Source organism: Zeugodacus cucurbitae, chromosome 2 (assembly GCF_028554725.1).
Source record: "Zeugodacus cucurbitae isolate PBARC_wt_2022May chromosome 2, idZeuCucr1.2, whole genome shotgun sequence".
In the NCBI taxonomy this organism is placed as follows: Eukaryota; Metazoa; Arthropoda; class Insecta; order Diptera; family Tephritidae; genus Zeugodacus; species Zeugodacus cucurbitae.
In genome coordinates, this window is record NC_071667.1 from 49,999,611 (window position 1) to 50,025,632 (window position 26,022).

Genomic DNA, 26,022 nt, shown 5'->3' on the forward strand with positions numbered 1-26,022 from the left:
TTGCAAATTGACTCTTTGACGTTAGCAACACACCTAAATTGCTTAGACAACAGTGAGTGATTTGAACTTTATTAAACGGCAATTAAGTTCAATTTTATTTAAAAAACATTTGTATGGGAAATAGAAAAGGGCTGTTTTTAGGGTTTTCCCGGCAATTATACGATTTTTTCTCACCTTTTAAACCTTCCCTAGACCTCCACGAACATTTTAAGACTAAGATAAGATAAATCCGTTCAGCCGTTTTCGAGTTTTAATGAGACTAACGAACAGCAATTCATTTATATATATATATAGATAGTAATAATGATAGAGACACCAAAATGTCTTCATTTAATATTTCGATTTGGCTAGATGTCATGGTGCAGAATCATCCTGAAAAATTACAATTGAAGGGTCCATGTTCTCCAGTAAGAGCTGTTGGTATATAATTGAGTTAACATTTCCATCAATTAAGGGCAATTTTCCCGCAGCATGATAAGAAAAACACCCCCAGATCATTAGGGTTCCCCATGTCTAACGGTACTTCTGACAGATGCATTATAGAAACGTTCACCAACTTTTCTGCGGACGTGCGACATAACGTATGAACCGAAGTGGTTAATTTTGGATTTATCTGAAAATATGACTTTTCTCCAATACTCCTTGGTCCAAATTTTGTGCAATTTAGCCCACTGAAGGAGTTTTTGTCGCATTTTTACCGAAAAAGTGGTTTTTTGGATGGCCAACGGCCAGTTAATCTGGCTTTTTGAAGGCACCGTAGTACATTCCGTGTTCTGATTTCGGTTCCTTTCAGTTTACGAACTTCGATTCTAATGTCTTCAACGGTTTTGAATGTGTTCCGAATTCTAATCCGCTTGATATGGTGGTCATCCTTGACAGTAGCCCTCTTCTTCATAGACCCACTCTTTGGATATTTTTGAAGGAAAACACTGATAATAGTCTAAATAAACTTTATTTGTTCACAAATTTTGCGTATACTCAAGTTCTGAGATCGCAAAGCCAAAATTGCTGTTTTATCAATTTCACTCAATTTTGGCATTTTTGCACTTTTCATTTTATTTGCAATGACGTTTACACTCAGGAAAATAAATAAACGCGTTTTTCTTGTATCTGAATAATGTACTTAGTATAATAAATAATTTCTTGAATATGAGAGTTTGATTTGTTAATACTACATCGATATAAAGTCACTGAAATGTGTCCCGTTTTTTTTGTCCGCTACTGTATATACTTCTTCTTGACTGGCGTAGACACCTCTTACGCGGTTATAGCCGAGTCCAAAACAGCGCGCCACGTATCCCTCCTTCTGGCAGTTTGGCGCCAATTGGTTATACCAAGCGAAGCCAGGTCCCTCTCCACCTGGTCCTTCAGTCGGAGTGGAGGTCTCCCTCTTCCTCGGTTTCCACGAGCGGGTACTGCATCGAATACTTTCAGAGCTGGAGCACTTTCATCCATTCAAACAACATGACCTAGCCAGCGTAGCCGCTGTTTTTTTATTCGCTGGACTATGTCTATATCGTCGAATAACACATAAGCTCATCGTTCCATCGTCTGCGGTATTCGCCGTTGCCAATGTTTAAGGGACCATAAATCTTCCGCAAAACCTTTCTCTCGAAAACTCCTAGTGCCGTCTCATCGGATGTTGACATCATCCACGCTTCTGCACCGTAAAGTAGGACGGGAATGATGAGAGACTTGTAGAGTTTGGTTTTTGTTCGTCGAGAGAGGACTTTACTTTTCAATTGCCTACTTAGTCCATAGTAGCACCTGTTGGCAAGAGTGATTCTGCGTTGGATTTCCAGGCTTACATTGTTATTGCTGTTAATGCTGGTTCCCAGGTAGACGAAACTATCTACAACCTCAAAGTTATGACTGTCAACAGTGACGTGGGAGCCAAGATGCATTTAGATTCACTTCAAAGGATTACGAAAGTCCGTGATATTTGGTAGAAACGGGAACTAGGTGAGTATATTAGAAAAGGGCATTCCAATTGCAACTGATTAGAAAAAGAATATCAACCAACAACAATTGGTAAATAGTTAAAATTTTTATTTGTAATTTGAAAAAAGTGTGTATGTGTTTTATGTGTGTATTAGTGTGTTTTCTTTTAAATTGCCATATATGTATATTTTAATATTAAGTAAATATTTTATAAATATTACATTATTCGATATATACGTTTGTATGTATGTATGCATATTGGTGTGTAGAGCAATATTAATTTGCGCTGCACAATTCGCGAATTCGCAAAAGTTTAGCTTAACACTTGCATTTGTTTACATCGCTAACATAAATGCGTACAAGAGAAATGATAAATATTAAGTTAATAAATAAATTTAAATAATTAAAAATTGTATACAAATTTCGCATTTTCGCATTTTCTTATTAATAATGTTATTATTAATTTTTTATTTAATAATATTTAGTAAATCATTAGTAGTTAATTTTTTGTGCATAAAAAAGGCGCACAAAAGTACGTAAAAAGTACAAACACGGCATGTTTGTTATACATATATTTACACATACAACACGGAATACAAAACAACAAAAGAGACAACTACATAAGTGCTGAGCGACTTAACGGTAATTTCATTTGCGTTAGTTTATCAGTTTAATTTAATTTTTTTAATATATTTTTTTAATGAATATTTTATAAATTTATTTTTATTTTTTTATTTTTATTATTTTTTAGTTTTTTTTTAATTCTATTTTTAAATTTATATTTTTATTTTTTTTTTATTTTAATTATTTTTTCGTTCGTCCGTTTACTACTATAAGTAACTGCATATTTACTGGTGTTTTTATTATTGCATATTTTCATTTAGTAATTACAAAAATATTTGTGAAGCTTATAACGCTTTAAATGAACTTTAGCTTAATAATACAAGTATATAAGTGTATATGTATTGCTACTCGCTGCTTTAGGCCTGCAGCAGTTCGTGGTGTTTAAGTTTGTATTTATATTTTCTTTAAATATGTATGTATAATTATTTTTAATTAATATAATTTATTTTTTATTGTTTTTTTTATATTTTTACAGCTAACTTGCGATTGTTTCAAGCATTAATAGTAGTACATTGTAAACTAACATTTTGAACAGTTTCACTTTTTGATGTTTTCCTCGCACTTAAAATTATTGTAATTAAATTGTTATTATTTGCTGATAATACTTAATGTTTAGCGTACATTTTCATTTAATACTATAGCCAGTGTAGAGCTTACATGCATTTTATAATTTCGCGACACAACTGCTGCAAGAATAAAATTCTTTAAACTAAAAAATATTAAATTGATGAATATATTTCATATAAATATAATAAATTAAATTATTTTTTTTTATTTCCTTTTTAATTTTAAAATTCATTTTTTATTTGAAATTTTATATTTGAATTTTAATTTCTTTAAATCAAAATCGTTTATCAACAAATCTTTAGGTTAGCACGAATTTCAATAAAAACAACAAAAAAACATTGGACGTATAGTAAGAGTCATCAAGCGGGTCTATGTAATCTCACGCTGACGCAAAAGCAATTATCATTTCAAAACAATAATTTTTTAATATATGAGGTCAGGTTAAGGTCAAGTTAGTTTCAAAAACACACAAATTTAATACCAAACCTCAAAAATTTAATAAAAAATTTTCAAAATTCTACAAATTTTCATTAGAATTATTATAAATTAATAAAAAAAGCTGTCCTTTAGCTGCAAATAAATTGTATGATATTTAAATGTACTTACAAGTAGAAACTATACAAAGTGATTTCTTTTAAATTAAATAAATATTTTTTACATATAAAATTATAATAAATTATAATTGTTTTGTTTTATTAATATTTTACTCCCACACAATTGCTTAATAATAAAAAATAAAAAAAACATAATTACAAAATAATAAAAGTAAACAAAGAAACAAAAAAAATATTTACATTACAATAAAAATAGAAAACTAATCAAATTAAACTTAATTTTTTTATATTTATTTGTTATTTATTTAATATAAACAATAAAAATGAAATAAAAATATAAACAATTAATAAAATTAATATAAATATGTATATAAAAATAAAGAAGTAAAAAACCAAATAAAAAATTAAGAATACAGAAAAATAATATAAAAAAACAAAAAAAAATTATTGCTAAAAACCAAAAATATTGAGAATGAAATAATAGAAAATATTAAAAATGTTTGTAAATACATGAATTAATTGAAAACTCTTATTATTGAAGGAAAAAAAGACAGATAAAAAAAATAAAATAAAAATGTATAGCAATTCGAAGAACGGAAAAATATAAATAAATAAAAAATAATTTAAAAAAATAAACTTGTTAAGAAACACTATATAATCTAATATAAATATATTTTAATTACAAAAAAAATCAAGTAATACAAAAAAAAATATTTTTTTTTTTTTTGAAAAAGTTAAATAAAATAAAAATACAATTCGTAAAATTAAAAAATTATTTTTTTTTTACAATTGAATAAATAAGAACAAAAAATCCGTAAATTAATTAATAATAATTTTCAAATAAAAACACAATATGTGGAACCGAAATTTTTAGCATTCAATCAATTATTATTTGAAATAATTATTGCCTATGAAGTTAATAAAAGTGCTATACAAATACATAGCACGCCATGTATGCCTTTAAATATAATAATATAATACAACACACAAGTTTAAAAGTTAATAAAACATTAGTTTAACTTAAAAATAGTTTTCTCTTTGTTTAACATAAATATATATGCATGTAAAACTAATAGTAATTAGAGAGAATGAGTGAGTTAGAGAACATAGTTAAGTTGCAATAGAAATACTTTTCACTGTGTTTTTAAATAGTTTGCGACTAAAATTGGAAGTGTAAGTGTATATAATTGAGAATTAAATGCTACACATTTAGTATAATAATATTTAATTACATAAAACATATTCAAACTTAACGCATTCCAAACATGTTTCAACTAAAAACCACAAGGGAATGAATTATATTTTGCACATTTGAAATGAAATCAAACAAACTGGCTTCAGCTACGCACATTCTTTTGACTGGCTTTTCAACAGTTTTTCTAGTATTACTCTTCATTAATTGTAATTTATTTTATATTATTTGAAGCGCCGCAGCGGTAAAGTGGGACTCTCCGGTGGCGTGTTGCTGCTTGACTGCAAAGAGTTCTTCTTTGGCACGTTCACGCCTTTAAAGGGCGCGCCCAATTTGCGTGCGCCGCGCGGCGATGATGAGCTGTTCGTGGCCGCTTCCATGGCAGCGGTAGTGGTGGCCGAGGCGGAAGGCGCTAGTCCCGAGTGCATTAACTCTCTTGTATTGGAATCGATGGAAGCCTGCACCCAACCTGTTGAGAGCAAAAAGGAAAGCGATTAAGAGAAATTCAAATAAAATAAAAATAAATAAATATTAAAGGTTAAACGCTCACCCTTAATTGAGGAGCGATGGTGGTCGATTAAGGCAGCGGCTAGTGGCGCTGCTGCGCCGGTATCACGCAACGGCATTGGATTGTAGATGCGATTGGCGAAATCTTCAAAGGTGGTGCTCTCCTTGTAACGCGATGAGACGCTCTCCAAAGAACGATTGCGTTCCTCATAACTAAAAGAGACAGAAAATAGATATTCAATAAAGGTTACTGCGCTGCTTAATATTTCAAAGCACTCACTATTGCTGGAAGAGCGGCATGGCTGCGCGTTTGGCGCGGCTCGCATTGATTGCTGTTGCGCGTATCAGCGTCGCCAGGCATGCACCACTCACAATACTCTCATTGGCCAACGGGCCGAACCAAGGCACCTCTGGCTTCCGATTCACCGTCACACGGAAGAGCCCATTCTTCAGCGGATACACCACAATCAACACATCACAGAACTCTGTCGGCAAAATGTCGCGTCGATAATCGCGATAATGTTCGCTCCACACAATGTGCACCTCGTCGTTGCCCAGATGGCGCGTCTTTAGCAGCAAATTCTCCGGCGAATCGGAAGGCATGCGCGTGGCCACATGGTATATCACCTCCAAAAATGGTGTGGCATAGTAGGGCGCCGTCGCGCCGCAACCCTGTCGTGGCAAACCGCCGAGGAAGCCATTGTGTGTCTCCAAATCGATTTCCCAGCCCAGCGCTGAGACGAACATTTCATAGGTGCTGCTACCGCTTGCATTGTTCAGTATGCTGCTCTTATCCTCCTGGCCGGAGGCCACATAAATCACCGCCATTTTGTGTGTCTCTCGACAGCGCTGTTGGTCCACATTGCGCAGTTCGCGCAAAAGCTTTTCTGTGCGTTGTAGTAGGTGTGTGCGCGAACGACGCTCCCAACCGGCCATGCCGAGGTGCGAGAAGAGTAGGCGACAATACTGAAAGGGAATTTCCGTGCGTCCCGTTAGACTGGTCGTATTGTATGATTCGAATGAAGCGTGTGATGCCTGTTCGACCGAATGCATTGAATGCTGATCGTGTAGTAGCTGCGCTGCGGTGTTGGTGTTGTTTTGCAAAGCTTGCTGATTTAAATTTGAGACATATTCCTGTTCGAGCGCGCGCTGATTGAGTATAATCGAAATGGTTTGCGCCTCCAGACTGCTGCCCAGCGGACTGGGACCAGGCGTATTGAGCTGCGCCAAAGGATTCGTTAAGCATTCAGGACTCGTGTGACCGATGTAGGCCAGTAGCTAAAAGAAAGACAAAAAATATTATTAATTATTATATTTACTGTATATTTTAGATATATTTTTCTACTCACATCATCTAATTGATCGAGATCGGGCGCCAAGTCCTTAGCAAGCGGCAGCTCACCCGCCGGGCGATGTCGGAGTGTATGCCGTGGCGGCAGCACATCCAGTCCAATCATAGACGATATCAGCGAGTCCATTGGCTGCGACATATTTCGATGCTGTGGTGTTGTGTTGAAACTGCGCTGCATGCTATCGCCCATGCGCTCCACAGCTGCGCTGCCACTAAACGCATGCGCCGAAGTTGTGCTTTCACTTGCTGCGTTTTTGATGCTTTTACGCGGTTCACTGTACAATATCGATGCATCCCAACAGGCTTTGCCATTCAAATCGCGCAACAACACGCGCACTTGTTTCTCAGCGGTTATCAGACCGGCCGTCGCGCCACCTCCGGGCAACTTTAGCGCAGGTAGTTCAATAAAGCTCGCCACCAAACCCGAACTCAGCATGAAGAGCTGCATATTCTGCGCATGCAACACTGAAGGCAACTCGACGGAATCGCGGCGCGCATCAGCGCCAACGCTCTGTGCGCCCAAACCGGCATTCGCAGCGACATCATCTTGCTCCTCCACCATCGAGCTGAGTCTGGAGGCGCCAATGCCCATGGGGAAGTGTCCCAAGTGTGTAACCAAATGCATGGCTATGGCCTTGGCGCACATCTTTATCGCGCTGATGCACGCCTGTATGGTCTCTGAGGTTTGGTAGTTCGCCTCAGGCAGCTTGCCGTCCAACTGTAGATCATCGCTGGAGATGTGCGTATCGAAGTCGTCGTCGGCGGTCAATTTGACGCGCTCGTGTCTGGGTGCTCCCGAAGCGATTTGCATTAGCACGCGCAACACCAACAAAACCAAAGTTTCGCCGCGTTCATTAAGCGGCGCCAACATCAGTGATGCCGGGAAGGACATGCAATACTCACCAAGGCAAAGCATAAGCGAAGTCAATACAATCTTGTCGGAATCTTTTGGATTCGTAACATTCTGTATTTCGAGTGCCTTACATATCGCCGTGATAATTAATTGCGGCATGCGCTCAATTGACGCGAGCTCACGACCGCGTTCCGCGCACAGCTTCAATGCGTCAACCGCCACAATCGCAATGGTGCGATGCTTGAACTGCAAAGCTTGCAGTAGCACTTGCAGCGCCTCGCGTATGCGCGGATTAAACTGCGCGTTATGGTGCATGTCACGCGGTTGCACGCCGGGCGGGTGTGGTATTGCTTGCTGAAAGTAGCCACGGGAGCGGCTGTTTGACTGTAATGGATGTGATAGCTTCAACAAAATCCACTGACCGAGCTGAGAGAGCGCGATGCAACGCGCTTTGGCGGATGGTTCGCGGCGCGCACAACGCAATACGATGTTTAGTATGTGGTCTTGCAGATCGGGGCACTCCATGAGTTCGAATATTTGTGGCGACGGTTGCAATACTGGACGCGGTATGAGCGTTGAGGGGTAACAGAGCAGCGAACCGAGCAAGGCGGCCACCTCGGCGCGCGGTGTGTTGCGATTCGCTTCCAGCGAGGTGAGTAGTATCGCCGAGGCGTGGACTATATCTAGCAGCAGCAGCGTGTGACCAGGCAGCAGTAGACTCAAGAAACGCGGTCCCTCGACGTGTTTTAGAATTGCATAAATCAAATCGCGATCCTCACCGGTGAGTAATTTATGTAGCGAGTGATAGAAGAGTGGCAAATGTTGCATGCCGGACACAGCGCCGTGCACGGCTAGCGAGCAGAGTAGCTGCAGCGCCAAAAGTTTGCCCTTTTTGAATGATTTATCCAACTCCAGTGCGCCGTAGCACCAAGGCGCCACTATACCGATGGGCGGCACGAGTGTAGGTGGTGGCGGTGTGCTTTGGTTGTCAGTGGAAATGCCCTGATTCTGCTTGATTCTTATTAAATTGGTGGTCATGTCAAGTAGATGTTTGAAAACCTGAGCATGCAACTCCGCCTTCGGTATGCGATTCACATCGCCGAGCGCGCCCAACATGCGTTTCCACATGATAGCTGTTGAGTCGGGCAGCCAACCAGTAGCCACACCACCCAGTATGATCGAGCGCCGTTCTGAGCCGAGAAAACTGCCAGAACTACCTTCTTCCAAGCTGCCGCTATCCACCGCTAGCACATCCATCTGTATTTGTGCATCCTTGATAGAGCTGCCCTCAATGCCGCTGCTTGCCGTTGGCGATGGGCTACGCGAATCTGCCCCACTATCATTGTCCTCGCCATCAAGCACATCCTCATCGTCATCGCCATGTGTTGAGCTCCGTTGACGACGTTTGCGTCCCCGTTGGCGCGCACCGAAATTCGCTACCGAATCGAGTGACATGGCGCGCCGCATATCGTTGTGTTGCTGCAAGGCATGTGTGTTGGCGCCACCTCCAAAGCGACGCGCGTTCAACGTTTCCGAGCTGAGCGATAACTCCGTTGTCGATTGTTGTGACAGCAACGCGCTCAACGAATGCTCGACGTTCGTCGGCAGTGCTGGTGGCACTGTGTTCTTTTGCATATTACGATGTCGACGGCTGCGCATGCGTGAGTTGCGCGCCACCGATGCCAAACTACCTTCACTATAGCTGCGACTAAGCAGCGGCGTAAGTATGGTGGCGGCATGACCTGAACGCAATGTGGCACCGCCATGCGCATGCATGCCATGTCCGCCGCCGCTTAGCGAATGTTGATGAGAGTGCAATTGCCCACCAACGCCCGCATTTGAGTGCTCATCTGAGCGACTGCTATTCGATTCACGTTCGCGATCGGCTGCGCTATCGCGATCACGACTTTCCTTCAACACACTCATAGCAGAGCCACCCGATTGCTGCCACACGCTACCAATACGTCGGCGCTTACCCTTGCTTTCGGCCAGCCGATCCAACGGCAGATCTTGCAGATTCAGCGCATACACATAACGCGAGAAGACGCGCGTCAGCGTTTGTATGGTTTTGTCCCATTCGATGATCAGTTCGTCGCGATACGTTAGCGAAGCGAGCACAGCGAGGAATTTCTCCCATAGTTGCGCATTCACCGGCACATTGGTATGCGCACGTATCCATGTAACAATAAGCGTTTGGAAAATCGCTTGACCCAGTATGCCGCCCAGACTGGTACTCTTCGAGACGGCCGGATTCTGATGCAGCACAATCGAAGTCACTTGCAACAAGACCAACAACAGTTGCTCCCACGTCTTCGGCTCCATGCGCGTGTTCATCACCATCGTGCGGTAGACATTCAGGACTTTCTTGCACACCTCCGTCTGCTCGTGCAGCGGCGTTGAGCGGTAATCGCGCGATTTGGTAGGGAAAAAAATATTCAAATGACTGGTGTTGACCAGAAACACGTTAGCCGCATTTGTGACGAAAATCTGTAGCACATTTTGTAGGCCAGCGCGCACCGCTACATTCTCCTTGCTCATAGCACCAACGTAGGAAGGTGTGCGCAAGCGCTGACTGCGCGGCGTGCTGCCAGCCGAGCTATTGTTCGGCAACGCCGCATTGCCATTACTATTGTCGTCCGGTTCAAGTAGGAATTGTGGTGGTGTAGTGCCCGTCATCCAGTCGCGGTAAACTGCAATTGCCGTGCGTATCGCATCGATTTGCGATTTAGTTGTGAAGTTCAGCAGAAACGCTTGCCGATAGACTTCGTGTACGAAATTTATATTTTCGCGCGTCGCATACAGCACATCGCGCACAATCAAGCTCTGTTGGTAGGCGCGCAAGCGATGCCCTTCGTTGATGTGCATATTATCGAGCCGGTGATTCATGGTACGCTCATGCGTGAAGTGCGAGATCCAATTGATCAGCACCACCACGCAGGAGGACATCACTTCCTCCTTCTTGTTAACTGAACGCATTGTGGGCAATTCGAGACGGGGTTCGTATACGGACATGCTGAAATCGAAGTTCGGACAGAAGACGGGCAGGAAAACGTCCTTGAAGCGCTGCAACAAGAACGCAAACGCCTTGTGATCCTTTTGTGAGCGACTGTCGCGCCAGCGCAAACAAGCGACAGTCTGCAACATACTGTTTAGTAGTATCTCCAAGCCATCACGTGGATCCGGCGGTGCGGATTTCTCATTCGAGGAGGGCGGCAGCAACGCCACAATTTCGGAATTCTGCACCGGATGCGAGAAGGTATCGTGGAAAACCGAAGTAGTACCGCCGTCGACTTTCATATTCGGATGATTGAGAAAATCAGTCGCATTGAACTCAACATCCGGCCCGACAATGCCTTTCTGCGGCACTATCAAACCCGGAATCAGATCGGCGTACATGGAATGAACGTAGGAGGGTGCATTTTCACCCAGCGCCTGGTACCACAAGAGGAAATAGCTGTCGTAAGGCAAAAATATGCAGATTAGTGCACAAGAAAATATATATATACATATATGTGTAGTTAAGTTGCAAGCATGTTGACATACCGCACGCCTTCGCGACGCAGCTTCGGCGAATTCCCCAAATGCAGCAATTTGGCCATGATGCGACTGAGTGAGTGGCATTGCCAGCGCCGCGCCAGCAACTCCGGCAGCCAACACAGTATCTTCTCGAGCAGCCATAGCGTACCGTCCAATTCTTCGCGATGTGCTTTGTGTACTGAATCACAGAGTTTGTGTAAATATTATCGATTAGTACGACGAAATTGCATAGAGAGTGTAGATAGTAAGCGTAAATAAGTAACTTAGAAGCCAAACAATGAAACGAGAAACACTTATAACAAGCAACAACAACACATATATATGTACATGGACATGTTATACGAATACTTATGGTGAACACTGTATTACCAAGCTTGTGTAAAGTGACAAGTGACACGAACTAAATTCGAACTTTTTTGCGTGTGACTTGATGAGATGATTGAAATGAGTGAAGATGCGATAAAACATTTTAAATATTCAACATTGCTTCAACGACAATTCGGCTCTAATAATTTAAAGAAATCTATAAGCTATGGTAAGAGCGCTAACATTTTATTTATTGTTACTATAAAAGTTAACCAAAGCGATATATTAATGAAATATGTGCAACATAAAGTCAAAAGGAGTTAGCCGAATGGCCCAGCAATAGGTCAATTAAAAACTCATTCAAGTCAATTTAGTTAGTTCTTACATTACTATTAATTAATGCACATTGAACCGAACACAATATTAGATCTCATTGATAAAGAGAGGCTTATATTATTTTGCATAAATATTTCGATGAATATTTGATTAGAAAGTGTAAACCAATCCGTGAGTGTACACCAAAATTATGATGACCGAACCATCACTGTAAAATGGCAATATATATTCGGCCATAAACCTCTATTATTACAGACAGCGTATGAACATTAGCTTTCAAAAAATTGCATTTGAACTCCTTTTTCAAGATAAGCTTTTTATGGTACAATTGACTAAAAACTAAGACATCCCAATATAAATCATGCAATTCAACGTTAGTTACTATATGTAAAGGGTTTTCAATAGGAGCGGTACAAAAGTTTTTTTATTCCTGTGAAAGTTTTCGGTTTCGACGGTTTTCAAGCATAAATCGGCCGATACTGCTGCATTTTCACGTTCGATATTCGTATATTCGTTCGGCATAGACCATAGCCATAAACCGCACCAAACCGTAATTTTTCGGGATGCAATGATGACTCATGGAGTACATTTGGATTGCTGCCTGAGCAATAATGCATATTTTGCTTATTGTCGAAGCCATTCAGCCATAAATTAGCCTCATCGCTGAAGATGATTATTCGATGAGAATCTGGATCTTTTTCAAGTTGTTGGTCAACTCAATTCACGAATATTCGACGATTCTGGTGATCAAACGGCTTCAAATATTGCGTGAATATGATACTTTAAGGCTGTAGGCCAAAAACTTTTCACAAAATTCGCCACAACGACGTCACAGAGATGCACAACGCTTGAAAACGACGTGTGAGTGACTGATTTGGGTCTTCCTCAAGTGATGCGAAAGCGGCAGCAATATTCACGACACTTCTTTTGGCACTTCTTTGTCTCAGTGCCACGGAAACATTTTTTACTGTTCCTATAGATTCAAATTTTTCCACTAGACGCTCAATTGTTGATCTGACAAGACGAAAGCGACCATGAGGTAGACGGACGGTGTCTTAAAGTTGAAAACACTGACTCCGAAGTTAGATAGTAAATTTGGTTCGTTGTTGGATCGTATATCTTTCCATGATAAACTGACAAACCTTACTAATGACAAATGTCAAAAGAGCGGGAAAAATATTGCGTCGTTGGCTAACCCTATTGGTCTACTTTTGTAGCGTCCCTTTTGAAAACCCCGTTATTGGTGAAAATTAGTTAAAAAAAGGGCTCAGCGTTTGTAAGTAATAAGCATTAGATATGAAAAGCATATATGAAGATTTGAGTAGTAGTTAGTAGTCAGGTTAAATACGCATGAATGTGTGCATGAAAGGATCATATTTTTAAGTAAATAGCTTAAACACTCATCAGGTAAGCTTTCAACAGATTACCATTATCGTCAGGTTATTTACAAAAAGTATATTATTTTTCAAAAAACCTAAAACCACTTCTAATAAACATGCTTTAATTATGACTAGATTTTTTCTAATGTGGGATGAATATGATAAGTTGATCATTAAACTACTAAAAGTCGGAAGATCACAATATCAATACTTCACGTAAAACAACAAATTGTTTTTCAGAAAATAATAATGGAACTGCCTAACTATGTAACAGCGACAGCGAGATGGGACCTTTACCACGAATTATTTTAGTGTAATATACTGTGTCATTCACTCAGTAATTTTGCTTGATGGCAACAGCTGATCTTATAGAATTTTTTTGCAGCCTACTTCACACTTAATCGCATTAAAAGCTGATAGAGTAAGGTACTTTAGTCATATGTTTACCCGTCGAAAACTGGCGTCATCCCCTTCACAAGAAGAAGAGCGCTTCCAGCCCTGGGTACCATCACTCTTAACGGCGAAACGGTAGCTAGTTCGGAGGAAATAAAATATCTTGGATTACTACTGGATTCAAAACGGAGGGAGAAGAAGCGGTGACTTGAGTATCAAGGAACTCGCTGGCAACAATACTGAAACAGTTGACCAAATTTCAGCGATTGGCTTGTGTATGCATCACGCACGTGTCGCACCTTGGTCAATAAGTCTTTTTTGGCCCTGACGAGACCAGGACTAGGAAACAGCAGGATGATAACCGCCTGATAATTGGGGATCGTTGGGGAAAAACTTCCGATGACTCTCCTTCCGATATCACAAAAAGGTACACTTTGAGAAACGATTCAGAATAGCTCTGAGCATTAAGAGGGAATGGAATCATTCTTCTCTCAAGGAATTTATAAACAGAATTACCCAGCAATGGTAACAAGACCACGCCTCAAGCTTGTGCCCATGGGACAATTTCCCAGCATCTTTCAAGCTGATAATCTTTTGAAATGGATTCGGGGTTGGTACTGGACTCCAACAAATATATACAAGGCAACGGACTTGCGAACCAACTGCCTAAAAAAGGGCGCAGCTGCTAGGCCGGGGCCCTTCATTGCAGTTGGTTGACATGTTCTCAGAAATCGTCTACTAGAAGACGAATGGGCAAGTAGGAACCGCTGCTGGCAGCAATTGCAGGGACTTCGCCACTCCAAACTGTTTCCCGGGGTGTACAACCGGAAAAGATTAAACTACTAATAGCGCTCCCAAGAAGCATACAGAGATAACTAGTGGGACTTTACACTGACCACTGCAGACTAAGGACTGAACAAACAGACTGAACAAACTAGGAATCTGCTCGACCGATCAGTGCCGATTCTGTGATCTAGTAGCGGAGGCTCCTAAGCATCTATGTAGTTCATGACTGTCCAACGATTGCGAGGAAAAGGAATCAAGTAATGGGGGCTCTATATCCCCAAAGAGACGGTATCGCGTCCATCAGCCCTGTAACACTATTAATTTTTCTTTGCGCGACGGGGTTGGATTGTATTTCGTGATAACAGGAAAGGGCGCAACAAACCTTAGGTCGCAGTGCGTCCCTCAACTCTTAATTTAATCTTTGTCATATTTGAGGTGAACAATTCATATAATACGTTCAAAGACCAAATTGTCCAGTAATGAAACAAGAATTTTGGCTTAGGGTTTCTTTAAGGCAGTAGTCTGCTTTATAGGCTTCAAAAAATGGATTTTTTTGTTTTGTTTTAAATCTCTTCCAAAACTATCCAAGAATATGTCTTTAAAATTCCAGAGGTCAATTCGACATATTTTCGAAGCTAGAGCAGTTTTAGTGGCCGAGCGTCGAGCAGGTGCGAATCGATACTGAAAACTTTAAAGCGCTTTTTCTCGGGTTTTCATTTTCACAAGTGTTAGAAAACGGTGCCGGCGATAGCAAATATAATATATGACCGATCGAAAAAAACCAAAGTGATTTAGCTTCAGTATTAAATTATCTTCTATTTGAACTAGACAAAAGTAGTTGAAGTTGGACAAAAGTATTATTTAAACTACTTGTTTTGCAACTTAAAGTCAATTTTTTTTCTTAAAAAAGTGAATTTTTTTTTCAAACTTCGAAAAAATTTGGAATTTTATAACTTCTTCGGTATTTGTTTAGTTCATAAAGAAAAGAAACTTATAAAAATTAAAAAAAAATTTGGTTCGAGTGTTTCAGATGCATCGTACGACCTCCATCACCGGCACCGATTTACAAGTGCAGACTCCAGGCGCTCCAGAAAAATACTTACAACTTTGAAAAAATTTCAATATTTTTTAATAATAAATATTGTTTTTTAAGCCTTAAATACATATAGTACACTATCGTCTTAAAATTCCGTTTACCGCAATCATTCCCTTCCCTTAAAAAAAATTGCTAAAAAACGCTTTTTTCCGCTTCTAAAGCAGACTACTGCCTTAAAGAAATTACGGTTAAATTTGAGTAAAATTTGTGGCAACCGATTAAGAATGAATAAAAAATATAAAGAAAGTAAAATAAGCAATAATTACTATGAAGATATGAGTTCTTCATATATGTAATTGAGAAACATTTCTTAAACTCTCAGCAAAGTTTTCAAGAAAAAGCAGTGCTACATGATGGCTCGAAAACTAAAAGCGTTCTTAAAAATGCAACTAAATGTGAAACTTTTACTGCAACTAAATGCACTTAATGGATTTTTGTACGGACAAACACAATTTTTGCTTTTAAATGTGCATGAGTGCAGAAATCAAATACGTGTAAACTGGATGAGAATTGAGATGAGTGAAAAGCCGCAGTGAAAACTGCGTAAAATTAACCACAAACTTACCAATATGAAACGGAAGTTCTGCCATATTGTTTTGATATTTATTTGAATTTGAGTGTGTGTGTGTGGGTGTTAAATTCGAATACATAGCGGAAATAATGGTGATTGGTGTTGGGGAGAAGAAAGAGAATCAAATTGAGAAACAAAGAAAACATTTCGATTATGTAGAATAATAGAGTTTCGAATAAAAGCAAAACACACACAATTATGTATTTAACTATACGCTTGGAAGAAGCACAATTGCAAACGCGAACGCAAACAAACACACACATACATACATACATTTATACACATAACTAAACACTTTCAAGAGCAACCATACAGGTGTGATTTTCACATGATATTTCTAAACATGTATGTATGTAAGTGTGTGTGTGTGTGTGTGTGTGCTTATTGTTGTTGTTTTGTACTTTTTGCACTCTGTGCTTCATTTTTTCTTCATTTGTAAACAATCTTTTGTGCGCCTTGCTTTTTGTTGTTTTTTTTTACACAAATTTATTTGCTTTTTTTTCATTTTCAAATTTTATTTGCATATTTCTTTTGTTTTGTTTTATTTTTTAGTTGCACGACAATGCGTGGGGTACAAAGTAGTAAAGGGTAATAAAAACGCAAACTCAAACAAACAAATAAATAAATAATAAATAAATTAAGTTAATCGCTGCTAGCCACAACATTTAGACGCTTTGAAATACAATTTACAGAAATTCACTTCGCATAAATAAGTGTTCGTTGCTCAATAAATTAAAATATAGTTAATAAATAAAAATTAACGTAGAACTTTTGAAGCAAACACACTGCCAATTCGATACCTTGGCTTTTGCCGTTAAATATTTTTTTACCGAAACCATAAAATTAATTACAAACTATTTTAATGCAAATATGATTACAAATTGATTTTCATAAATTTACCTTTTTGCTTTAAGTTCGCCTCCGCTTGTATGAAGGTGTCGTAGAGTATAAAATAAACGTGACTATAGTTCGTTTCGAATAATGATTTTGCCTCTTCTTGGTCAACATTGTCTGGAATGCGAAGAAAAAGATAAGGTTAATGATTTCTGAGTATTTAATTGCTTTTCAGAATATTTACACATATAATATTCACATATAATGGTTAAATTGGACTTATACTTATACAGTGACTCAACTAATCGATCACGTTTATATGCCACAAATTTCTATACTAAATACTAAGTGGATCGAAGCAATTAAGTTGAAAAAGATTCGTTATTCTGATGGCAGAAGAGTTTTTTTTACAAAATAGACATTTGATCAATTAGTTGACGTATGCGATATTTCACGTTTCGTTCGTAATTTTTTTGAAATTAAAACTAAAAACTAAAGAACTAAAGTTAATCATCCTTAATTAAAATTTATGTATTGTATTTGGTAAATAAAAGTTGTAATACAAAAAATCCGAGTGCTAGTTGTTAATAATTCGTAATTACCTCCTGGTTTCGGATTTTCTTATGGATATACCCAATATCCAGGTACCCGTAAAATTATTTTGAAGAAACAAAGCAATTAGTACGACTTAGGTATCCTTATCGAAAAATTACACAAAAACTTTACATTTCACAAAATATCAAATCTACCCCAAAACATAGACGAAAAAGAGGAAAAAATTCAAGCTCAAAGAAAGAACATTTTAAAGCTCTATGAAAGATTCGTGGCATTATATAGCTCCAGATCCATGCGAAGATCTTGTCGAGAGCATACCAAGGAAGCCCCAAGCTGTTTTAAATGTCAAAGGTGGTCACAACAAATAATAAAACCATTTTGGTTCAAAGGTCAACTAATTGATCAACCGCAATTATCCTATATTGTTAGTAAATATGGTGTGTAAACAATTAATTTTTGTTGTCTTTTATTAATAACAACGTAAATAAATATATTAATTGAAAAAATTAAAAAAAAAATCAAAGAAAAACCCTAAATAGAAGTGAGTTTTCACATTTTATATAAAATCGTGATCAATTAGTTGAGTCACGGTATGTATGTATGCACTCTTATATGTAATGTAACTCAAAGAAAATTCAAATATAACGCAACTTCAAAAATTCTAAAACATACCTTATTAATTTAAAGTCTGATAAGGGATATAAGTTTCTAGGATGAGGTTGTTATTGTTGTAGTGGTATAAAAAATCATCAAATTACTTTGAGGAATGCTACAGATTTCACAGTCCTTGGCTGGATAGAAATACGTTCTCGTTACGTAGACTTCTCTTCCGACTGTCGTGGGAAGGTTGAGAAATTCGAAACTCTATTCTAGCAAATTTTCTATTCTTTTCAATGATTTGTGTGATTAGATTGTCAGCACGCTTTAGTGAGCCGAAACAAATGCCCAATTATAGCATCAAAAGTATTAGGAGAGCATTTGATTTTTGTCGAAGAATGGCTAGCAAACTGGCGTATAAATGTAAATGAATGTAAATGAACAGAAGTGCAAGCATGTTACATTTTCTTTAAGACCAAAAACGTGTCCGGCAGTTAAAATGAACAATATTTTATTACCCCAAGCGACTGAAGTAACATATCTTGGTATTCACTTGGATAGAAGGCTCACGTGGAGAAAACACATATCGAGCAAAATAATCTGCATGAAGATAAGAGCTGCAAATTTAAATTGGCTTCTAAACAAACAATCAAAACTAAGCCTAGACAACAAAGTTCTGTTATATAACGCGATCATAAAACCGATTTGGATGTACGGCATTTAACTGTGGGGTACGACCTGTGCAACCAATATCGATATAATTCAGAGATTCCAATCAAAAATGCTTAGAACAATCACGTGCTCACCATGGTACATGCGTAATGAAAATATCCATAAAGATCTTGGTATTCTCATGGTAAAGAAAGAAGTAGAGAACAGCAGAAATAAATATTTGTCCAAACTCCGCGATCACCCAAACCCATTGGCTAATGCTTTATTACATTCTTGTAATCAATCACGTCTAAAAAGAAGAGATATGCCAGCACACTGTGGAGCAACCGTTCACCAAAACAACTCAATCAATTGGTTGAGCTTGTCTAGTTTTAATTAGAATTAAGATTTTATAACTTATTGTTAGGCTGCAAAGAGCAGATTCAATAAATAAAGAAATATATGAAAAAAAAGATTGTCAGCACGCACGGCACGATCTTTAAGAGTTTTCGTATATGCTATAGAGCTTTCGTGATGATTTGCATTTAAGAGGATAGGGTTCATCGTCATTCTAAGGTTGCTTCCCTTGGCGCAGAGACTGGATAACAGCCATAAAGCCATTTGTTATCATGAAAACTAGTGTTATATTCAGTTTTTATAAATACCCAAAATTTGCGTCACCTAAAATGGCATACATATGTAACTCCAGAACCAGTTGTCAGTTGAATATTTATACTCGTTAAGTTTCGAAGATGAAATCTAATTACAAAACATTTTATTCTAGTGTCTTTTTTTCATAGAAATTCAATTATAATTGGCTGGAAATTCACTTTATGGCATTTTGTTCATTACTTAATGATTATGTCATTATTATTGTAAAAATAAAAAAAAAATGTTAAAACAAACGAAATCAAAGCAAACGCAGATTATACCGCTTATTTACACATGCTTTTAACAAGTGTTTTTCATTTGACAGCAGATATAATTTTACATAGCAGTCTCTCTTATTTTTACGCTCCGTGCTTTCCCTCTCTCTTTGGCTATTAACTATTTTAGTTAGCAGTTAAGAGGCGGACCTCTAATTAAAAATACGTAATTTCGGGCTCAACTGGAATTAGATACTCTGGCAATTTATATGACATGACCGCGATTTGGAGTTCCTCAATCAAATATGTAAATCTTCAACCGTCTTCTCAATGGCAGATTACATTATGGGAAATTAACGGATAACTGTAATTACATAATCGCATTCTTTCCTATAAAAAATGTTCACTTTTTTCGACTAAAATAAGCTTGATTTCCCAAGAAGAGATATTTGCCTCTAAATTTTATATTAAAAAGTGTCGCAATGAATTCAATATTCGTTATTCGATGCAACCGTTAATAGATTACAATTATATTTGATATCATATAAACTTCAATATAGTGAAACCTCTCTTGGACGGACACTCACCGTCAAGCCATTTTTGTCCACCTCAAGAGAAAGTCATTTGTTCTAAAAATTTAACTTATATATATATATATTTTCCCGTTGTTCCTAGGTGGAACATAGGGCCTCAGTGCATGAAAAAAATGTCCGCTCAAGGGATGTGTCCGCATAATAGAGGTATCCGTTAGGAGAGGTTGCTCTGTATGTATAGGTCAATATTTATACCCTGAACGGGGTATATTAAGTTTGTCACGAAGTTTGTAAAACCCAGAGGGAAGCGTCGGAGGCCCTATAAAATATATATATAAATGATCAGTATGTTGAACTGAGTCGATTTAGCCATGTCCGTCTGTCTGTCTCTCTGTCTGTATATATATACAAACTAGTCCTTCAGTTTTTAAGATATCGTTTTGAAATTTTGCAGATGTTATTTTCTCTTCAAGAAGCTGCTCATTTGTCGGAACTGCCGATAACAGACCATTATATCATATAGCTGCCATACAAACTGAACGATCGGAAACAAGGGATTGTATGGAAAACTTCGGCATTTTACTACATATCTTCACGAAATTTGGTGTGAGTTATTGTTCATTGAAATAATTTAATCTCCGAAAAAATTGTTCAAATCGGTTCACTATAGCATATAGCTGCCATACAAACCGAACGATCTGAATTAATGGCTTGTATGGAAAACTTCCGCATTTGACATGGTATCTTCACGAATTTTGACATGGATTACTTCTTAATCCTCGAAGAAATTGTTCAGATCGGTTAACTATATATCCTTAAAGTTTCTAGCAAACAACCCGGCTAAAAAGAATTAGTAAAATGTTTTCTTTTTTTTTACTTACTTTTTCTTACGTCTTTAGATTTGCTTAAACACATAGTTACTAAAAGAAATGCACCTGTGAAAGGTATATTAGCTTCGGTACAGCCGAAGTTAACGTTTTTTCTTTTCTCTCTTAATATTATTGAAAAATCTTCTATGCTGATATATGCAATATAAACTCAACCAAGGAACATTGGAACTTCTCTAACTCTAATCACCATAATCCACTAAAAAACTTCGAGTTAGAGAAACTTCGAGTTAGAGAAACTTCGAGTTATAGAAATTTTCGTTAAAACATAAATTTTGCAAAAAGCTGTAAAATATAGATTTACCCACAGTTTTAGTTATTTACTTTGCTAATAGTTTTATTGAAATACATTAAAATTCTTTGATTCTGTAATTTTGTTTGTTGCACTTTGCTATTATTTGACTCTTGACGTCAGTATATCATGCCTTTGTTACACGATTTGTGAAATCTATAATTGTAATATCATATTTTTTGTTCGCCTCCATACGATATAGAGGGACTCTTTTCAAATTCTGCCTCGATAGTAAAATTTATTTTGTGTTATGCGCTGGTCGAAAAGTGCGATTTATTGAAGGAAATTTGTATGAAATGAAACAAATTTGTATGCAATTTGATTTCTAAACGCTATTGCCAATTCAAAAGTTCGAGTTATGGAAGTTCCACTGTATATGATTACATGAGAGAGAAGTAAATGCATGTGGTTAAACTATTATATTAGGAGTATGATGGGTAGACTAAGTCATATTGATTGAATCAATGTATCGGGCCGTAGGAGAAGATCGATACTCGAGAACAATTTAATTTAGATATATTTAAACTTATATAACTTTATATTTATACTGTCGAAATATATGTTAATAAACGATAATAAACTCAAGGCTCTATCTATTTACTGGTTGTAAAAAAAAAATATAAAAAATCCCTTAAAGACACCGTCAAATGGGATGACCCCATATGATATCTCAGATATTTACCAATACTATTGTTAAAAAGTCGAATACAGTACCTCACCATTAATCCGTTCCAACCTTCAAAATGTCACCCAGTTAATTTTGTTACGTGGTTTTGAATAATAAAACCGTATTTATAAATATCAAATATTTATTACACAAAAACAAAAAAGAGAATGTAAAGAAATAAATTAGATATCCTCACTGGTCTTTGCCTTTTTCGCTACATTTTTCTCGCTTCCACCTGTAGGCCGTTTAGAAAAAAATATTTATGTCCAAGGAGGTTTGTTTCTTCCTCCCTCTCAGAATGTTTCTGTTGCAACTTTTTCTTGGTGTTTTTTTTTCCACGAACTGTCAAACTCTCTCCCATAAAAATATCCTCCTCCTCTGACTCTGACCGAAACGGACTCGTATCTCGAATTTCGCTCGTAACTGAAAGCAAAAAATCACTTGCTCGTCGGCTCGGATTTCGAAAAACTTGTATGTTTGAGCACTCGGATGTCATCTTCAACAAGATCATAAAATTAATATTTTAGACATTATTTTCACTAGCTAATAATAACAAATTTTTAATTGAACTGAATGAGCTAATAACGAATTAATTTTAGTAACCGTACAAAGTAGGTTATCTTATCAGAATACTTTTCGACGTAATGACACTTGTTGATAATCTAAATACTTCTCAATGAGGGCGTATTATATATGAACTGACCGCTAATATGTCAGACGAAGACAATGCACAAGTAAAATATCTGCCTCAATGATAATCACTTTTTGTAATTTTTTATCTTACAACATTTAACCCGCTAAGAGAAATGTAATTATTCGATTAATTGAATTAGAGGTGTGATGCAGGTGCGTCATCAGCAAAAAAAAAACCACACACACACTATAAACGACGAAGATGAACACCAAAGCAAAGGGTACAAAAAGAATGATGATTCATATTTGAATATCTACCGGCTGGAATTTTATGAATTCTTAGTTAGTATGGAGACTTTTGATACAAAGTGGAGAGAAATAAAAAAAATTGTGGTTTTATCATAGAGCTATCGAGCATGAAGCAATCGCACACAAGTGAATTTAAAGCATAGCAAATTGTTTTTTACAAGTTTCAATGAAATTGTTATTTTTCCGGTGCGTTATCTAGACACACACACAACATTCCGCAACCTGTGGCACTGTAACCTAGTATTGCGTTAGATTGCTATGAATGTGTGTATGTATGTATGTATGAATATATGTCTTATATTTATGTAAAGAGGTGTTAACTTTATGTAGTTACTAAATTATAACAAAATATAAGAAATATATAATGTTATTTTTCGAAAATGGTATAACATTTAATTTAGATATATACAAAAGCATATAACCAGAATACATTAAAGATATGGGGCCTACATACGTTCAAACACTACTGCAATTACTTTTTTAAGTTATTGTGCAATCACAGTTACAACTTAAATAGTACATAACTTAAATATACATACAGATATGTAGCTATACATGCTATGTAGCTTTACATGCCTGAATGTAGGTGCATGTCAATGCTCTGGGTGAACAGCAAGAATGAAAACAAATTAAGTAGCTGACTGTCATAAAGACCAGTAACAGTTAACCAAATGGAATTGGAATAACGTCGCAAAGCATATACCTATATACTGTATGTACTGTATGTATGTATGCAATAATAGCACCTGAACCGCAGCGCAACGAATTCTGGCAAGAAATCACAACAATATAAAAAATGAGAAGAAATATACAGAAAGCGTGAAAAGCATGCTTAAACTAGCAAACAGACATACAGAACAACAGCACAACAGAGTGGCAGACAGCCACGTTTGCCATTGACGCCGATAATATGAACGGCTAGCACATTAAAGAAAAATGTAAAAACTAAGCTTTTACAAACACAGGCACACTCGTGCATATCTATTGCCGCGTTGAGGTTTTGGCCACGGTGGGTAACCAAGGGCGATTATTCCAGCCAAGCACATACACACACACTTCCCTAACGAAGGCGTACCGCACTATGAGCGCTTATCCATGATGTTTGATACCTGATTGCCGGTACGGCGCAAGAGGCACACAATTTCCTATGTATGCGCATTTCGTTTGCTTTTGCCAAATGGACATATTAACTTATGATATATCGTACAAATACAAGTTGTATGTTTTTAGCGCATTGCCAGAAGAGTGGTAGGGAGGAAAGATTTGCTAATGTTTGAATTTAACTTTTATAGTTTGTTTGTACGTCAATTTATTTTTATAGAACCTGCAACATACATTCATATGTATGTACGTAATAAATTTGCATAAATTATTATTAAGCTGTGATTTTAGCGTATTAGTAACTTAAACTGATCAATAAATGTACACTCGTAGACACACTGAAGGGAAAAGCAGGAAGTAAAAGCAAAAATTAGTTAAACCCACAACAAACAAGAAAGACGTAAACAAACACACATCATTATATGTGCATGTCTAAGCGGCCAACCACGAGTCTTGTAATAGACAAATTTAATGGCTAATAAGCGTTGGTTGTTAACTGGCGGTTGTTGTGTGACTTTGTTGCATTTGCTTTAGCGACCATGATTGTCATTGCCATTGCCGCTGCCTCTTAGTGTATAAGATTTTTTTATATTCGAATGGAAATCCAGCTTGTAGGCAGCCAAAGTGGTTTTCATTCATTTGCCTATATTTGTGCAATAAGAGCATGTATTTTACTCCCACGCAAATAGAATAATAAGTTGATTCGTAGATAAACCTCTGAATATTTTAATATTTTTTATAACTGACTGGTAATATACATAATATTTATTAGAAATATGTTACCACATACCTAGAATTGTACGCAAATGACGCAATCGGGAAGCTGAATCCTTCTTGCAATCCTGAAACTTGCCCGTCGACTTTTTAATATCCGCATGAGATTTTTTCGTAAACATTTTGTAGCTGCTGTGTTTAACACTTTTTACAACACACACACTGTTATTGCCGCGTCATAGTTACTGGTTAATATTATCCACACGTACCAAAACTGTGCTCTTTTGGGAATAAGTGCACCACATTCCTTGTAACAATAGGGAACACCATGCAATGGAGTATAGCTGTTGAAGGTGATCACATCGACAGGTGCGTATTAACTTTTCTTGCCACACACAATATTAGAAATTGCTTTGGCTATATCGTCGTTGTTGTTGTATTTTTATCCACACTACCACTTTTGCTGCTGGCAAAAAATTTTCACATATTTCTCTTAACCACTTTAAGACTTTCTTCGTATCACATTTTTTCACACAAACTTTTCAGCATTTTAAATTAGATTTTTGTAATACAATTTAATATAATATGATTCTTTAGCACTTATATTACAATATTCGGTTATTTTTATGAATTAAAACCACTTTTTTATTGTAAAATATTGGTTGCGAAAATTTCTACAGCGTAAAACTAGACCGAATAGTAAGAAAATTGTTGACGTTTCTGGTGAAAGAAATGAGTAAAGAACAGTGTTGCAATTCGGTGTTGGCCAATAGTGGCATAATTTAGACGTTCTTAATTAAATAAATTTAAAATTTATTATTTTTAATTTAAGGAATATGTATAAAGGTGGCATTCTACTATTTATTTTTAGTATTTCCTTATAATATTTTCTGTTAAAAAATAATAAACTATATTATTTTAATATTCAAATAAAAGTATGGTACCACGATTTGTCAATATCGTCTTTTGTTGTTCTCACTCATTCGTAAACAAAGGTAATTCGTGCGTAAGGTCGTTTCCAATTGACAGCTTCTACACCGTAAGAAAACTTTGATTGAAATAATTTATTTTACCTTTGGAAGTACATTTAGTACACTTTTTAATCGAATACATTTCCAACTGTTTGTCGATTGTAAAAAATTTTAAGAAACAAAAAGAGAATAAAAGATTTTTGGGTTTCATTGTTTTGCATTGAATTTTAATATCAAAGTTAGTTTTAATATTAATTGCTTCGAATCGCTTAACTTTTTGAAATCGAGTCTGAACTTAAAAGCCGGTGTTGTATATTTTATAACACTTTTTTTGGTATTTATTTTAATAAAAATGTAAGGAAATATTTATTTATTTAACTCAAAACCTAATATTTACCAAGTGAAGTATTGTTGAGCTT

At 36.9% G+C, this 26,022-nt stretch overlaps 1 protein-coding gene across 2 annotated transcripts; it reads right to left on the bottom strand.

Moving 5' to 3' along the window:
• Positions 1 to 4,860: 4,860 nt before the first annotated feature.
• Positions 4,861 to 25,348, bottom strand: LOC105216787 (probable Rho GTPase-activating protein CG5521). Of its 2 annotated transcripts, XM_011191444.3 has the most exons (8): positions 24,709 to 25,348; positions 16,894 to 17,004; positions 15,988 to 16,005; positions 11,133 to 11,304; positions 6,735 to 11,043; positions 5,666 to 6,663; positions 5,429 to 5,598; positions 4,861 to 5,347 (listed from the first exon to the last, which is right to left on the bottom strand). In XM_011191444.3, exons 1-8 carry the CDS (start codon positions 24,812 to 24,814, stop codon positions 5,103 to 5,105), a joined length of 6,129 nt encoding a protein of 2,042 aa, XP_011189746.1. In that variant the 5' UTR covers positions 24,815 to 25,348; the 3' UTR covers positions 4,861 to 5,102. The 2 variants fall into 2 exon arrangements, with proteins under 2 accessions (XP_011189746.1, XP_011189747.1); XM_011191445.3 differs by lacking the exon at positions 15,988 to 16,005.
• Positions 25,349 to 26,022: the final 674 nt, after the last annotated feature.